The sequence below is a fragment of the Myotis daubentonii genome, chromosome 3, assembly GCF_963259705.1.
Source record: "Myotis daubentonii chromosome 3, mMyoDau2.1, whole genome shotgun sequence".
Taxonomy (NCBI): domain Eukaryota; kingdom Metazoa; phylum Chordata; class Mammalia; order Chiroptera; family Vespertilionidae; genus Myotis; species Myotis daubentonii.
The window spans coordinates 164,576,342-164,591,401 of NC_081842.1; the positions used below are offsets into that span (position 1 = coordinate 164,576,342).

The 15,060-nt window shown below is 38.7% G+C and overlaps 1 protein-coding gene and 3 non-coding genes across 6 annotated transcripts; all 4 read right to left on the reverse strand.

Moving 5' to 3' along the window:
- Nucleotides 1–1,506: 1,506 nt before the first annotated feature.
- Nucleotides 1,507–8,892, reverse strand: RABGGTB (Rab geranylgeranyltransferase subunit beta). Of its 3 annotated transcripts, XM_059689162.1 has the most exons (8): nucleotides 8,238–8,767; nucleotides 7,340–7,537; nucleotides 6,674–6,779; nucleotides 5,819–5,871; nucleotides 5,624–5,734; nucleotides 4,743–4,868; nucleotides 2,463–2,616; nucleotides 1,507–2,081 (listed from the first exon to the last, which is right to left on the reverse strand). In XM_059689162.1, the coding sequence occupies exons 2-8, from the start codon at nucleotides 7,526–7,528 to the stop codon at nucleotides 1,945–1,947; spliced, it is 876 nt and encodes a 291-aa protein (XP_059545145.1). In that variant the 5' UTR covers nucleotides 7,529–7,537; nucleotides 8,238–8,767; the 3' UTR covers nucleotides 1,507–1,944. The 3 variants fall into 3 exon arrangements, with proteins under 3 accessions (XP_059545145.1, XP_059545147.1, XP_059545146.1); XM_059689164.1 differs by lacking the exon at nucleotides 4,743–4,868 and having other exon boundaries at nucleotides 8,238–8,892; XM_059689163.1 differs by lacking the exon at nucleotides 5,624–5,734 and having other exon boundaries at nucleotides 8,238–8,887.
- LOC132232157 (small nucleolar RNA SNORD45) lies at nucleotides 7,126–7,197 on the reverse strand. Its single transcript, XR_009452300.1, has one exon. It is a non-coding gene; the product is annotated as a small nucleolar RNA SNORD45 (small nucleolar RNA).
- Nucleotides 8,017–8,098, reverse strand: LOC132232156 (small nucleolar RNA SNORD45). The gene has a single exon (XR_009452299.1). It is a non-coding gene; the product is annotated as a small nucleolar RNA SNORD45 (small nucleolar RNA).
- Nucleotides 8,459–8,537, reverse strand: LOC132232158 (small nucleolar RNA SNORD45). The gene has a single exon (XR_009452301.1). It is a non-coding gene; the product is annotated as a small nucleolar RNA SNORD45 (small nucleolar RNA).
- Nucleotides 8,893–15,060: the final 6,168 nt, after the last annotated feature.

Consider the following 15,060-nt stretch of genomic DNA (forward strand, 5'->3'; position numbering starts at 1 on the left):
ACAGTATTGAAGGGTCGCGGCATTAGGAAGGTTAGAGAACCACTGCCTTACCGCATAAGCACCCACAAGACTGTTACCCTTCAACCATTAATAGGAACCAGGCAAACAATGGATCTGTCTTGGGAGAGATTTAAAAACGGCTCCCAATCTCAATTTCTACTACAGTGCTTTCACGCAGGTAATTTAGTTAGGAGCAAATTACAAAATTTCAAACTATAGCTTCTCAACAAATAACCTTTGGGAAATTAAGTTCTGTATCTGTTCAGTTTTCATAAATATGGAAATAGTACCATGGTTTCATAGAAATTATAGGATTGAAAAAAAAAAGAGTAAAATACTCTGGATACCATTAGACATTCCTTTAAAATATTGATTTCATGCAATTAACAAGATATTCACAGCATAGTTCACCCATATGCAGTGCCCATAGACATCGAAACTTCTTCAAAAATACCATTTAAATAAGCTCTTCCATCCAATGACTTCCAGGCTTTCAGAAAGACTAGTGTATTATCAAATGCTATTGGACACTCAAAAGAATCTAATGTAAGCACTTATATGCAAGATAAAATTGACACTGGTCAATGTGTTAAGTGAACCATCATTACTTGGGCAGAGCCAGCTCAGCCAACGGTTCAAAAGCCTGAGGGCTGTAAAGAATGAAGAAATGACAGAGAGTAAGCTGAGTCTAGGTGGATCTTCCTGTGCCTGGCTGAGACCACAGAGAGATCCAGAGGCAAGCAGAGCCTTTATTTTATAGCCAGAGGTAAACAAGGTAGTGGTCACCAGTTACAATGTTCTTGTTTCACTTGTTTTGGCAGTACTTGCTGCACCTCTCCCAGCCCATTAGCTACCAGTAAGATGTAGGGAGCGTCATAAGGTCAAGCCTAATTATGCTGAGGGCTGTGCCCTCTAAGCTGCGACTTGTTTGTGGCTTAACCCTATAGCTGCACCCTACAATTACTCATGTGGAAAACTACTCCTAAAATGACTAGTATACAAGATATTGCAACATGTTTAAAACAGATTTCAACTTCCAAGGAAAATGTTCATAGCATGCTCTCCCTTCTGGGAGCAGGCCCGCCTTTCACCTCCCATCCCTGGCACATCACTTTGACCTTCCATACTTCTAAGCTCCAGGGACCCTTCCTTTGCATCTATAAGTTGTTTCCGCAGTCCATTTCTTCCATAACTTACTTCTACTTTTGTGATCTTACAAATGCTCTTAAAAATAATATTCATAGAAATACCTTATTTTCACCAAGAATGCAAGACAGGAATTATAGTCTATCTGAAAGCACATATACAAAAGTATTGTAACTATCTTCTGTTTCCTTATTGGGGGGGGGAGCCAACCCTTTGGTAGTCAATAGCTGGCATTCTGACATAAAATGTTAAAAATTAGCATAAAGTGTAGCCCAGATATCAATCATATTCTAAAATGGTGAATTGTCATTTACCGAAATTACTCTGTGACCAACTCAGAATAACCATGCTCCTATGAAATAACTTCCAAATTTCAAGTTTATTTCACTTTGTGCATCTTTTAATTCATGTGGGGCATATCAATATTTATCATCAGTTAACAATTTCATTGACATAGACCAATTTACATGAACTATCATTACATAACATGGAGGAAGCACATGGGGAAATCAAGTCAAATACAAGACTTCATTAACTAGAGTTCTTACTCTTAGGGAAATTTAAATACATTGAAGTGTAAACAAAATATTGTATTCAGAATGACAGCATTCTATAAGAAAAGCAAAAGCTGAAGACAGGCCTTTATTTTACAATATGTATACTTATATAATTTATTAAAATTATCACAATCACAACTCATATACAAAATATTAACAGTCATTTTTAAGTATGACAAGCACTTCAAAACAGAAATTTTAGGATGACAAAATTATACTAAGCAACTTTGCATCAATGAATCTAGCTCACTAGTTCTGGCTGAATATTCATTCTCCGAAGTACTTCTTCAGGCATGCAAAAAACAGGATTAACAGGTTTAATTTGTTCTTCTCCCAAAAGTGACAATCCGGCAATTCCAAATAAAGTATGAAAAGGATCTACCTATAAAAAAATGAGAATTCAAGATTATTAGGAAACAAAAACTTCTAAAACCCTGCTTCTGAACGATGGTTATATTGGAGCCCACTGTATTTTCTCTACTTGAATATATGCTTCAAGTTCTCGTAATAAAAATGGCTTCAAATTGTGCTGTTAACCATACACTATTTTGGAAATGTCATGAGAAATTTCTGCAAACTTGTTTTACTATTCTTTGCAGTCTCAAAAATTACAAAAAAAAGCATACTGCTTTCAAAGCAACACTAGGAAATACCATCTATACTAGGAAATACCATCTATTTCTAAGTCTGGAATAGCTTAGAACCATAAAATGGAAAACACTGAAATGTAATTGTTACATGAATATGTCAGAAATGTACTTGCCATATCTCCTGGCCTGTCTGCAAATCCTCCAGTTTCTTCATCTTGACATGCTAAGATGAAACTGCGCAGTTTCTCTCGATCAATCCAATGAAGCCTTCCTATTATCTTTAGGGAAGCCAACACCCACCATGAATAGCATACATCTGGTAACTAGGAGAGAAAAAAAGCCACAAAGTTGCCACAATTTTTATTCTCTAGTCCACTTGGGTTGGGAGGGGGAGGAATCAAGCACTATAGTGATACGCAGTATTTGAAATGCTGAAATTCATAAACATAACTGCTTAGAATTAAAGATAATCACTGGAAAAGACCAAATACTCTAATTCATAGAAAGGTTTGCTATGTGTTTCAGTATTTTGTGGGGAAAAAAACAAAAACCCACCTACTTTTATTCTTCTGCAATGAATGCCTAACTCAGTCCCTTACTCAAATTGCTGGTAGTAAGGCTCATGAAATCTATGATGATGGATATTGCATTTTCAACAAGTACTCCCAGGTAGCTATAGATCTGCAAAATCACCTGAAGCCTGGCCCCTCAAAATACAATTTAAGAAATTCAAGAGCCCAGCTGGCGTGGTTCAGTGGTTGAGCCTATGACAATGCCAGGAGTCATGGTTTGATTCCAGGTCAGGGCACATGCCCGGGCTATGGGCTCGATACCCAATGGGTCACATGCAGGATAACATGTGACCCACTGACTGGATACGGCCAGTCAATGATTCTCTCATCATTGATGTTTCTATTTTCTATCTCTATTTCCCTTCCTCTCTGAAATCAATAAAAATATATATTAAAAAAAAAAAAAAGGCGCAGAAGACACCACTTGAGACTGAACGCAATCTTCAGTAAGATCCTTGGGTAAATCATTCACATGATGGCCAGAGAAGGGAGGCAAAAGAAGAAGAAAATGGGGGGACCTATAATAGCCAACAATAAAGAAAAACATTGTCTGTCCTACATTGTTAAAATGCTGGTTCCTGTCAGTTGCCACTCCCAACTGTTTAAAGTTGCCCAGGTTTTCCATAGGACCTTAACTAGAAACCATCTGTGGTTATTTCCCTACTCCATTCATCCCCAACTCATCAGAAATATCAAGCAAACAAAAGTGATAAAAGCACTATGCACCTATAATATATTTTTAGGGTTAGGAACCAGCAAACTATAGCTCAGGTCAAATCTAGACTACCACCAAAGAATAGTTTACATGTGTAGTTTTAAAAATGTTTAATTGACAGAAAAATCATATGAAGCACAAAATGTACCCATAATTTTATTGCAACAGAGCCATGTCCATAATCTTACTGTCTATGGAAGCATTTCCTCTTCGGGCAGCAACAAGACCATAAACTACAAAGCTGAAAATATTTACTATCTGACCCTTAAAGACCCAATTTAGAGCTTAATGTGTGTGACCTAAACAAAACTGAACTTAAGAAAAATTAATTTCCTTCTTCCAAATCCAAGTGTCAAAAATTAAAGGTTTTTCTTTTTTGGGGGGGAGGGGGAGAGATAATAAAAATACTGAATAAAAAGTTTTAGCAATTAAAAATGATCCATTGTCCCTTCACACCCATAAACCAACGTAGAAGTTTCTATACTAGATGAATGTGTTCACTTAACAGTAGTTTGGCTCCCAGACATACACCATTTAATGCATGAATTATTCCCTGGTATATACCCAGAAATTAAAAGGTTTGAAGAATTAGCTTCATTTCAATGCCTGAGAAATGCAAGGCCTTTAGAAGGATGGGAGAGAAAAGATCCACTCAGAATTTAGATTATGTGTGAATATAAACATATTTTAAAGCTAAGAATATTTGCCATTTTTGTATTCTCCTTTAGATAATTCAAGAATTTACTTCAGGATAGGGAAAACCAAAAAACATCAACTTATAAAACAAGCATCAGAAGGCACCATGCACATCTTTTATTCAAAAGTATATTTTAGATACAGAGGAACTTATGCATATTACTAAGTGAAAGAAGCAATTCTGAAAACGCTACATCTATATAATGCCAACTATATGCATTCTGGAAAAAGCAAAACTAAAGTTAGTAAAAAGATCAGTGTTTCCCAGGGATTTGGGGGAGGACAGAGGGGTGAATAGGCAAAGTACAGGGCCTTTTTTTTCATGGTACAATAGAAAAATTATAATGAAAGGAAGATAAAAAGCTAACTATCAATTTACAAGAGCAATATTGAAAAAGTTAAAGTAAAACAGCACTCACTGAAGTTATAAAGCTGTTAGAACACAATGTATCTTATGAAACAATACCTTCTCTGGCCTTCCATTCAGTCCACCTGAAGGTAGCTGTCGTTCACAAAGCCACCACCCAAGTAAATCAGAGTTTACTTGGTGCAACTGATTAGTAATAGCCAGGAATCCTGTGCAACAATAGATCTAAAATTACAGACATAAAGTACAGGTGTATAATAATCTGCAATAAGTGATGAAAACTACTCAATTAAAACTCCATTTTATGCCTAAAAATTTCCCTACAATTGAACATGGAAATATCACATAATTATTTGGAAAAAAAACCAACAACACCACCTAAGCATACTATTACTAGGATCGAATTTTGCAAAGAAATACTATTGTCAAAAGTTCTCTATGACTAAGATACTATTTTATTTCACAACTATTTATATGTATACAATGTTCTCTGGCATAAGCAAATATAGGAACAAACTGCTTTCAATTATTTAGTTAAAAACTAATGGAGCCCACGCCAGGTAGCTCAGTTGGTTAGAGTACTGTAATCTGGATACACCCAGGTTTGGGGTTCAATCCCTGGACAGGGCACATATAAGAATCAATCAATGAATGCAAATTGGTTTCTCTCTCTCCCTTCCTCTTCCTCTTTATATATATATAAATATAAATAAACACTAATGGAAAATCAAAATGTATTTTTGGTGATTACAAACCTACTTATGTTTGACTGGATCGGAGTGTTTCACCAGCAGGTGAATGTATATAAAGCAAACTATTGTAAAAAAAAAAAAAAAAGAGGCCTTCCTTAACCAGCAATTAATCAACTATAATGTAACATCCCACATTCATTATAGTACCTTTGGTCAAATTAACTTCATTCATATTTAACAAACACTAAAATTGCTATTAACATATTTTAATCTGCATTAGTGAATTACCTGCCCAGCATGGGACTCAGAACCTGGCCTACAACCAAATCCACCATCAAAGTTCATGCACGATAAAACAAATTCAATTGCCTTTTCCACATTAATAGCATCCAGCTTCCCCTATAAACAAACAAAAAACAATGCCTATAAATTCCAGAGTAACCATGGACACTAATTAATTCCAATACAATAGTCATAACTTACCAATAGAGCCAAAGTTGCCACAGCACAAAAAGAGAATCTTGTATCAATTTCTCCTAAAAATAAAAGGAATCAAACCAAAACTTAAGTGTTACTAAACGCTTCTGATCATAACATACACAAGTTATTCTGTACAATTACTATGGTTAAAACTTAAAATTTACTTGTAGGTCTCCAGAAGGAAAGCTAAATCTAAAGTGAAATCATTTTACTTCTAAGAAAACTAAGATCTAGAAAAATGCTTTGACAAAATACAGCAAATTATCTAGAGTTTACACAGTACCCAGAAAGGGAAGGTAATAATTAACAGAGCCAAAAGGACCAATCAGTTTCTAATAATAATGAACTTACCCTATTACATATAAGTAGATTTTCACATCCCATGAAGCAGCTGGTCTCTCCGGCCTGCACTGTATTCAGCCCTGAAGTAGAGATTATCTAATTTATCAAGTAAAATACTATTCCCTCCCTCCACTCAAATACTCAGTAAGTTTGTAAAGTTTTTATCATCTTTCCCTTGCCAGTAAGCAGTTTTTTAAGAACTTTACAAACCCACCAAATATTGGGGGGAAAAAATTTCACCTACCTTATCTTTTAGACTGACCCCCTCTGTTCCAGCGCTCCTGTAGGCTGACATAACTAGCTCAGTGCATGCTGGAACTTCCAGCAGACTATTAAGTCCAGTTAGACCAGCTGCTTAGTGGGACCTGAAAAAATGAAAAACTTTTTAAAAAACTTATATAAATTAGCAAAGTCTCCAATTAACTGTACTTAAAAATATGCAGCAGAGCTTATTACAATAAACACCAAAACATTTAAGATTGGTATATTTGGTAGAATGAATTAAAATGACATTACCCCAAATATCTCCAGCAAAAGAACCATCTTCTTTCTGTAGACTCTGAACATATTCCACAACTTTATTTACGTCAATAACATTAATACTATCATACAGAGTAAGAATCTGTAACAAAAAAAAGTTAAATAAATACATCTTCAACCCTAATTGATTCTAATGTTCTTCAACTGTCTTTTAAGTCAAGCCAGCATGTCCTTTTGTCTAGGAATATTATAAACTTTTCTCAAACATGCAAAGTATCTTCTATGCAATAAAATTATAGGTATTAAAATCCAAACTTCTAAAAGCATTTTTCTACATATAAATTGTAACTTAAAATTTTAACTCTTAAATAGTCTAACTTATGTAGACTTTAAACCCTTATTTGTGGGATCTTCAATATCAAAATTAAAACATGTAACGCCACCTTGTGATTTCCAAATATTTACATACACTAAACCTTTTACCATCCAAGGTCTCAGTGTAATTTTAGAATTTGCATCAACTTTGAATTCAGCTAATACATGCCATCACATCATTGACCTTGTTAAATAGACTTCATTTGCAAAACTTAGGGTAACTTTTTGACATACTCATTTTATTACTTTCCTGGTTTCAAATTTCCCCTCAGGTTAAGAGCATACACTACCAAGATTGCCAAATTTTAATCAGTATTTAATCAGTACCTGGACAGCACTCAGAGTGTACAAAAGATGAGGATCATGTCCAATACTAGCACTTATTCCACCACACTCGTGTTGACATGACTTAATAAATGCCAGAATTTCTTCTTTATTCATGCGATTCAGTTGTCCCATGAGATCCATTACAGTCAGACCCCAATAGACGCCACTCATTCTCAAGTACTCAGACATACAGTACTCCTAAAATACACAATTACTTTAATGTGTCAGTTTGAATTCATGCTGGGTCAGAAACCAAACATATAAACATTTAATCCTATCAATGATAAGTTTAAATTTGTGGCTCTCAAATCTGGGGGACAGAAGTTCCACTATCTGAGAAGTATATGATAAATTCACTTGTTACTGACCAAAAAGGGCTTTAACTCTTCCAGGAGCCAACCGGAAGAGTAAATGAGAAGACCTACTTTTTTTTAAGTTCGGGGAGAACATCTTTCAGAGTACCTACATCGTATTTAACGACTCCATAATGACATGGTTATGGGAACATATTACTTAAGTCGAGAATTTATCAATACTAGGTATTTCCCATGGTAATCCAGCTGTTGAGGCACTAAAGGGAAAAATATTTACTTCCAGGTGAGCTGCTCACTACTTTATTCAAAGATCGTCCCAGAGAAAAATTATTCTATGTTTAAAACTCAAGGTAAAAGTTTTTCAAGGTCTCAGAGTAATTCTAGAGCTAGTGTTATTACACATCAGCTGTAAATTCAGATAATACATGCCAACACATCATTGACCTTGAAAGTATTGCCTCAACTACAAAAGTAGAAATTTATTCTGTACTTCAAACCTCTTAGAATGGGCCATAAATATTGACCCACTGACTGCTTATGGAGAATAGTCTTCTTTGAAACTTTCAACATAAAACCATACATACATAATCATCTTTCTTTGAGCCATAGGATGCAATATAATCTGCATGCTTCTCCAGTAAGAGGGTGTCAGGCGCATCTGGCTTGATGGTAACATCCTTCTGTGGTGTGCCCTTTCAAAATAAAAGCAGTGATTTCATAAACGTTTACCTTTTAATGTCTGACCCCAGGACACATTCAATACACATCGGAACTTGAAGCTCTTGCAATGACTCAGGTTATTTTTCAGGTCTCAGAGTAATTCTAGAGCTAAAGTAGTCGTAATCAACTTTAGATTCAGAATACATGCCGGCTCATCATAGACCCAAAAAATTACCTTTATCGATTGCTTATCTTTCCCTTAAAGAGTAAAATAAAAACTATGGAGTATCGACGCTCACAAATTCAGGACAAGTTATGGTTTACATGTGGCAATAAGCAAGCGGATGCATAAACATACCTAACTAGACAATAATTTGCAATTAAGTTATTTAATGAAATTTTATTAATCTAGAAACTCGGTTTCAAAGCACTTTCTACGCACCCAAGTTATTCCATTGCTTAAGCAAACAGTACCCCGTTAGCCCCATACTCTCCAGCTTTCGTCAGTTTCTGAATTTCTAACAAGCAGGTGATGAGAATGCTGGTCTAATTCTCCCCATTATCTAAAACTTCGTGACTGACACTGAATTGTATTCATTTTTAAGTAGGTCATGACGATTACTAAAAAGAAGTTATTAAATTTCTTCCAAATTCCATTTAAAATTTACCACCTTACCAGTCACGGTTCTAAAGATTGAGTCACTAAATACATATGTATAGAGAGAAGGAAAAAGCAGCGCCTACATGGTCTGATTTTGTGGGATTAAAAAATCGGGCCTTTGAATCCCGAGGCCCGCCCGACAGGAGGAAGCCTGCAGAAAATGACAGGCGGCAACCGGCCCGCGAGGCCTGCAGGAAACGCTGAGTAACATTTCAGCCTTTCTGAGCTCTCAAGAAACCTCCCAAGGCCCGTGGCTTAACCTAACCATTCTCCAACACCTGCTAAGCCACACTACAATCATTGAGCGGCTAAATACTACGCCGCGCGGCCTCCTCCCCGACCCAGCGGGACTGCAGCGCAAAGGACAGCCACACTCACCATGTCTGAGAGCGAAAAGAGAGCTGAGCTCGTTGGAGGGTGTAGTTAGCAGGCTCGCGCGTGCGCAGAAGCACCCCTCAGGTCCCCTCCGCCGCCAGACATAGTTGACTAAGCTCCCGCCTGTCCCATTGGCTACACTAGGACCCCACCGACTGCTTATAGCTGTCTTTGCTGCCTGTGCTCAAAGGTTTTGCCTCCCTCTCCCCCCCCCCCCCCCCCACACACACACCCTCCTTTTACTAATCTCATAATCCTATCGTTTGGTCTAAAATAGTTTTAAGTAATACTATCTCAATTACTTTTTTAAAAATATATATTTTTTATTGATTTTTTTACAGAGAGAAAGGGAGAGGGATAGAGAGTTAGAAACATCGATCAGCTGCCTCCTGCACACTCCCTACTGGGGATGTGCCTGCAACCAAGGTACATGCCCTTGACCGGAATAGAACCTGGGACCCTTAGAGTCCGCAGGCTGACGCTCTATCCACTGAGCCAAACCGGTTAGGGCTCAATTACTTTTTTAAAAAAACTCTTTTTTTAAAAAATTGACCTCTCTCCCACCCTCCACCCCCTCACCCCCGCTAACCCCCCCCTTTAAGAAATCATTTGCTCCTAAGGCTCTTTGAACTCTGAAGATCTGAAATGGCTAGTGCTTAGTAGAGTTCTTGCATGCACTGTTCATTGTTTGCAGTGACTATTAATGAAATGTTCCTGCCCCCCTCCAATTTGTCTTGTCCATTCAGGGTCCAGACCCTCACTTCTTCAGTAAGTGCTAATAGCAGAAGTATTTGTAAATTACTTTAGAAAAAGGAAACATCCCTGCGCCTTTTAAGAACTTTCCACAGAATTCATATTTGTTGTGCTTTCTTAGGTCTACTACTTAAGCATTTTTGAGCACTCATTCAAAAATATTGGCACGCCCTCCCATGAAAATGCATTGCATTTGTTAGGGCCAGAAATATAATATTGGGGACTAGCTATTAGCTATAAGAAATAAAATAAGAACTATTAATCATGTTCTGTTAACCATGATGGTTTTGTTCTGATTAAAGAAAGCACATTCCAACCTGACTGGGAGTTGTATGCCCTGGGACATGGGAGCTAACATTGGCATGCAGTCCATCCTCTTGACCTGAGAACTGCCTGTCATGGAAAGATTTACAACCTCCCGGCTGAAACAATCTAGTCCCGGAGGCACCTGTTCTTTGCAAAGCCCAGCCCCTATTACCTGTAATCTAGTCTGACGGCATCCAGAGGTACCTGCCTTCTATGATCACCTACCTCCCCCCACCCCAGTCCACATGACTTGTAACCTGTAATGATCATCCTGTGCCTACTTTTCCATACCTGTAATTCCCACTTTCCCACATAATCTTTGTCCTTCTACTCAATATAAGCAGCTGGCTTATAGTGGGATGCAGAGCATATTTTTGTGGATGACCTACAGCTCTCCCATACTGCTGGCATTATTGGAATAAACGCTCATATATGATTCAACCATATCTCTGCTTAGTTGGCTCAAGCAGTGACAGGGAGCCCGGAGCCCTTGGTTGTCAGTTTGCACATTCAGTAGCGATTTGGAGAATGGTTCTGCACAGTGATATCCATAGCTGAGAATGTTGAATCAACAATGATAGCTTTCATTGTTCCTCCCTTTAATTTTGTTGATATTTCCATTTATAGTTTGAGGTTCCATTATTAAATGCATGCAAGTTTATAGCTCTCTATTTCTGGTGATTTCAGCCTTTTGTCATTAAATCAGATGTGGGAGGAGTAACCAAGAGAGAGGGGGCAGTGTTCAGATCTCCTTGGTAAAGCAATGTTTAAAATAAGAATAATATAAGCATCAGATCCAAAGAGTAAGATTAAGATTGAGTCAATAATTGCTGAAGGAATGAAAAATAAGCCTCAATTCCTATTTTATAAATTTATTCAAAAATATGTATTGGAAGCCAAATATTAATCTAGATTCTGGGAAACAATGGTGAACAAAATGGAAATATTTTTAGGTGTACCAGACTGAAGGGGGCCGTTTGCCTGTGCTCCTCAAAGCCCAATAAGACACATAGAAGAGTTTGCAGCCAAGAAAGTAAAGATTGATTCAGGTGCCATACCTTAAGTCCCAGGTAGCTCATACTCAAATACCTGGCTTTCTGATGGCTTCTAGAAGATAGGTTATAAAGGGGAATAATCATTAATCATGGTGACTAAGGGAGTTAGGGTCATGGTCAGGGTCCTGGCCTCTACTGATTGGTCAGCCCTAAGGTGATGGCGGGGTGGGGGTGGGGGGTAGGTGATCACTGCATCGGGTCCTAATGTCAACCAAGGCATTACTGAGCCTGGTTTCATAAGCATGTGGTCAGTCAGTGAGGTTGTTCTGGAGCTGAAACTCAACTGAGGCCTAGATGTTTTCTCTAGTTTGGCCAGTTTCTCTGTGGTCAACAAACCTGAGGCTTTGTTCCTAAAACTACTGGATGCTGACCAGAACCTCTTTGGCTTAATGATTAAGCAAGGGAAAGGGAGGGAGGTGAGTTAGGGTTTTAGGTGAGGCCAGTTCAAGTCAAAGGAAAAAAAGGGGGTAGGCAGATTAAAGAAAACAAGGTTTCTGTGTGTGATTACATAGAGAGCATCTGTTCTAGCAATTCTTGTAATAAATTCAACAATTATAGGTATATCTCCTACAAATATACTCGCCTGGGTATGAACTTGTGGCAGAATAGTAAGAACCTAGGGAAATTCCTGGGCAAGTGGAATAGAGAAACAGACAAGAAAATTAAACAAAGCCAAATAGTTTGGGCAGCTTGCAGCCAACTTGTGAATTGAAAGACCTTATCTTCTCCTACCAAGAACACTTGAGAGGAAGTGGTTAATATCTCTCCTCCTTAACTGAAAAATACATAGCTTAAATCACCCTGGAACTGCTAAGGCAGGAGGAGAAAAGGGGGAAGGAAAAAAAAGGAAATTTATCTCACACACTAAACAGAGAAGTCAGCTGCCTTAGGATTTGCCATACAAGACATCTGGTGTTTGTACAAACCTCCTAAAATAAGCCACAACAATGTAGCCCAGGACTTTGAAACCTAATCTGCTACCCAAGATATCTGGCAGAGGACCCTTGAAACCTATAGGGAGAAAGGGAATAAAACCCCTTGAACCCCCACTGGGCATGTGCTCAGATTAGCTGGGTGGTCCACTTTTGCAATATGCTAAATACCCTATCTAATAAAGAGGTAATATGCAAATTGACCATCACCCCAACACATAAGATGGCCGCCCCCATGTGGACACAAGATGGCCAGCAGGGGAGGCAGTTGGGGGGAGCCAGGACTGTAGGGGAGGGCAGTTAGGGGCGACTAGGCTGGCAAGGGAGGGAAATTAGGAGTGACCGGGCCAGCAGGGAAGGGCAGTTGGGGGTGACTAGGCCTGCAGGGGAGGACAGTTAGGGGCAACCAGGCCAACAGGGGAGGGCAGTTGGGGGCAACCAGGCCAACAGTGGAGGGCATTTGGGGGTGACAAGGCCAGCAGGGGAGGACAGTTGGGGGTGACCAGGCCGGCAGGGGAGGACAGTTGGGGGCGACCAGGCCGGCAGGGGAGGGCAATTAGGGGTCACCAAGCCAGCAGGGGATGGCAGTTAGGGGCAATTGGGCTGGCAGGGGAGCAGTTAGGCATTGATCAGGCTGGCAGGGGAATGGTTAGGGGTGGTCAGGCTGGCAGGCAGAAGTGGTTAGGGGCAATCAGACAGGCAGGCAGGTGAGTGGTTGGGAGCCAGCAGTCCCGGATTGTGAGAGGGATGTCCGACTGCCCATTTAGGCCTGATCCCACTAGGATTGGGCTTAAACCGGCAGTTGGATATCCCTCAAAGGGTCCCAGATTGGAGAGGGTGCAGGCTGGGCTGAGGGACACCCCCCCCCCCTGCGTGAATTTCGTGCCCCAGGCCTCTATTATTTTTAATAAATTTTCTTGCTTTGTTTCAACACTGCTGTCACTTGTCTGAAAACTTTCTTAGGAGACTGACAAGAACTGAGGAGGCGACAGCTCTCCCTCTCCAACTAAGGGAGCTGTATGATGTGCAAGAATATTAAGCTGCAGTTTTTGCAATAGCAAAAGATTACAAATATTTTAATTAATCATCAAGGGTTATATAAACTATGGTATATTCATTATGCAGCCATTAAAAAGAATGAGGAAGCTCTGCATACATTGCTTTGGGAAGATCTCCAAAATAAATTAATTGAAAACAAAACCAGAAAGTTCTAAACTACATATAGTTTGCTACTATTTGTGTGGGAAACAAAGGAAAATTTATATGGATATACTTGCACATGCACAGAATTACTAAAAGTAGTTGCCTACAGCCAAAACTAGTTTGGCTCAGTGGATAGAGCGTCGGCCTGTGGACTGAAAGGTCCCGGGTTTGATTCTGGTCGAGGGCATGTACCTGGGTTGCAGGCACATCCCCAGTAGGAGATGTGCAGGAGGCAGCTGATCGATGTTTCTCTCTCATCAATGTTTCTAGCTCTCTATCTCTCTCCCTCTCTGTAAAAAATCAATAAAATATACTTTAAAAAAAAAAGTAGTTGCCTACAGAAGGAGAAATGGCTGACTGGGAACAGGATTTAAGGAAGGCTGACCTCTCACTGAATATTCTGGTACTTTTGAAATTTGGTATGTTTTTGCCCATTCTAAAAGTAAAAATGGCACAGAACCTGGCTGGAGAACCTAGCGAGAGAACATAGCAAGAGAACCTGCACAGAACTTGGCTGGAGAACCTGGCCATAGAACCTGGCTAAGAGGAACCTGGCTATGATAATCACCTGAACGCTGCCTCCGTGTCATTCCCTCTTCGCCGACACCGTCCCCACCTATGGGACCCCCTGGACCTGTTGGGGTTGGACCCCAACAAGTAATATGTATTTTCTACATATAACTTTAGAGAATCCATATTGGTAACTCAGTCTTTTTAGAGCCATTAATAAATCAGGGGATTTTTTCATTGTTGTTACACGAATTACAATGTAAATTAACCCACATCCTGAGTATAGTTACAGCTATGAACTTGCTTTGTGAACATTGCAAAGTCATAATTTCTCTGGCTTCTGTTCTTTCCTCTGTTATATAAAGTAGATGCTGAGGAAATCTCTAAGGTAAAAATAAAATAAAATAAAATAAAATAAATGAAAGTAAAAATGTACCCCCTGCCAAAGAAAGGTAACTACAAAAAACACACACAATATTGATTAAAAACAAATTCATCTCCACCTTAAGACCTACATTGACCAATATAACCACATGGGGCTCTTGAAATGTGGCCAATCTGAATTGAGATATGTTTTAAGCATAAAATACACACCCCTATTTCAAAGACTTAGTAGTAAAAATAGTACAAAATATCTCATTAACAATTTAAAAGTATTGATTGTTTAAATGATATTTTGGATATGTTAGGATAAATAAAATATATTCTTAAAATTAACTTCACCCTTTGTTATTTACTTTTTTTAATATGTCTGTATGTGAAGAGTTCTAATCAGTTAAGAATTTAATGCCCACTGAGAAGGAGAACAGTTATTTGAGTTCTGGACCCATAAGTTTACTTTTGGCCAGTGGATGAAGTTGTAGAAATGATAAATCCTCAATGTGTCTGTATAGCTATAATCTACACTAATCCTCTCTAATAAAAGAGAAACATGGTAATTAGCCGTAACTTT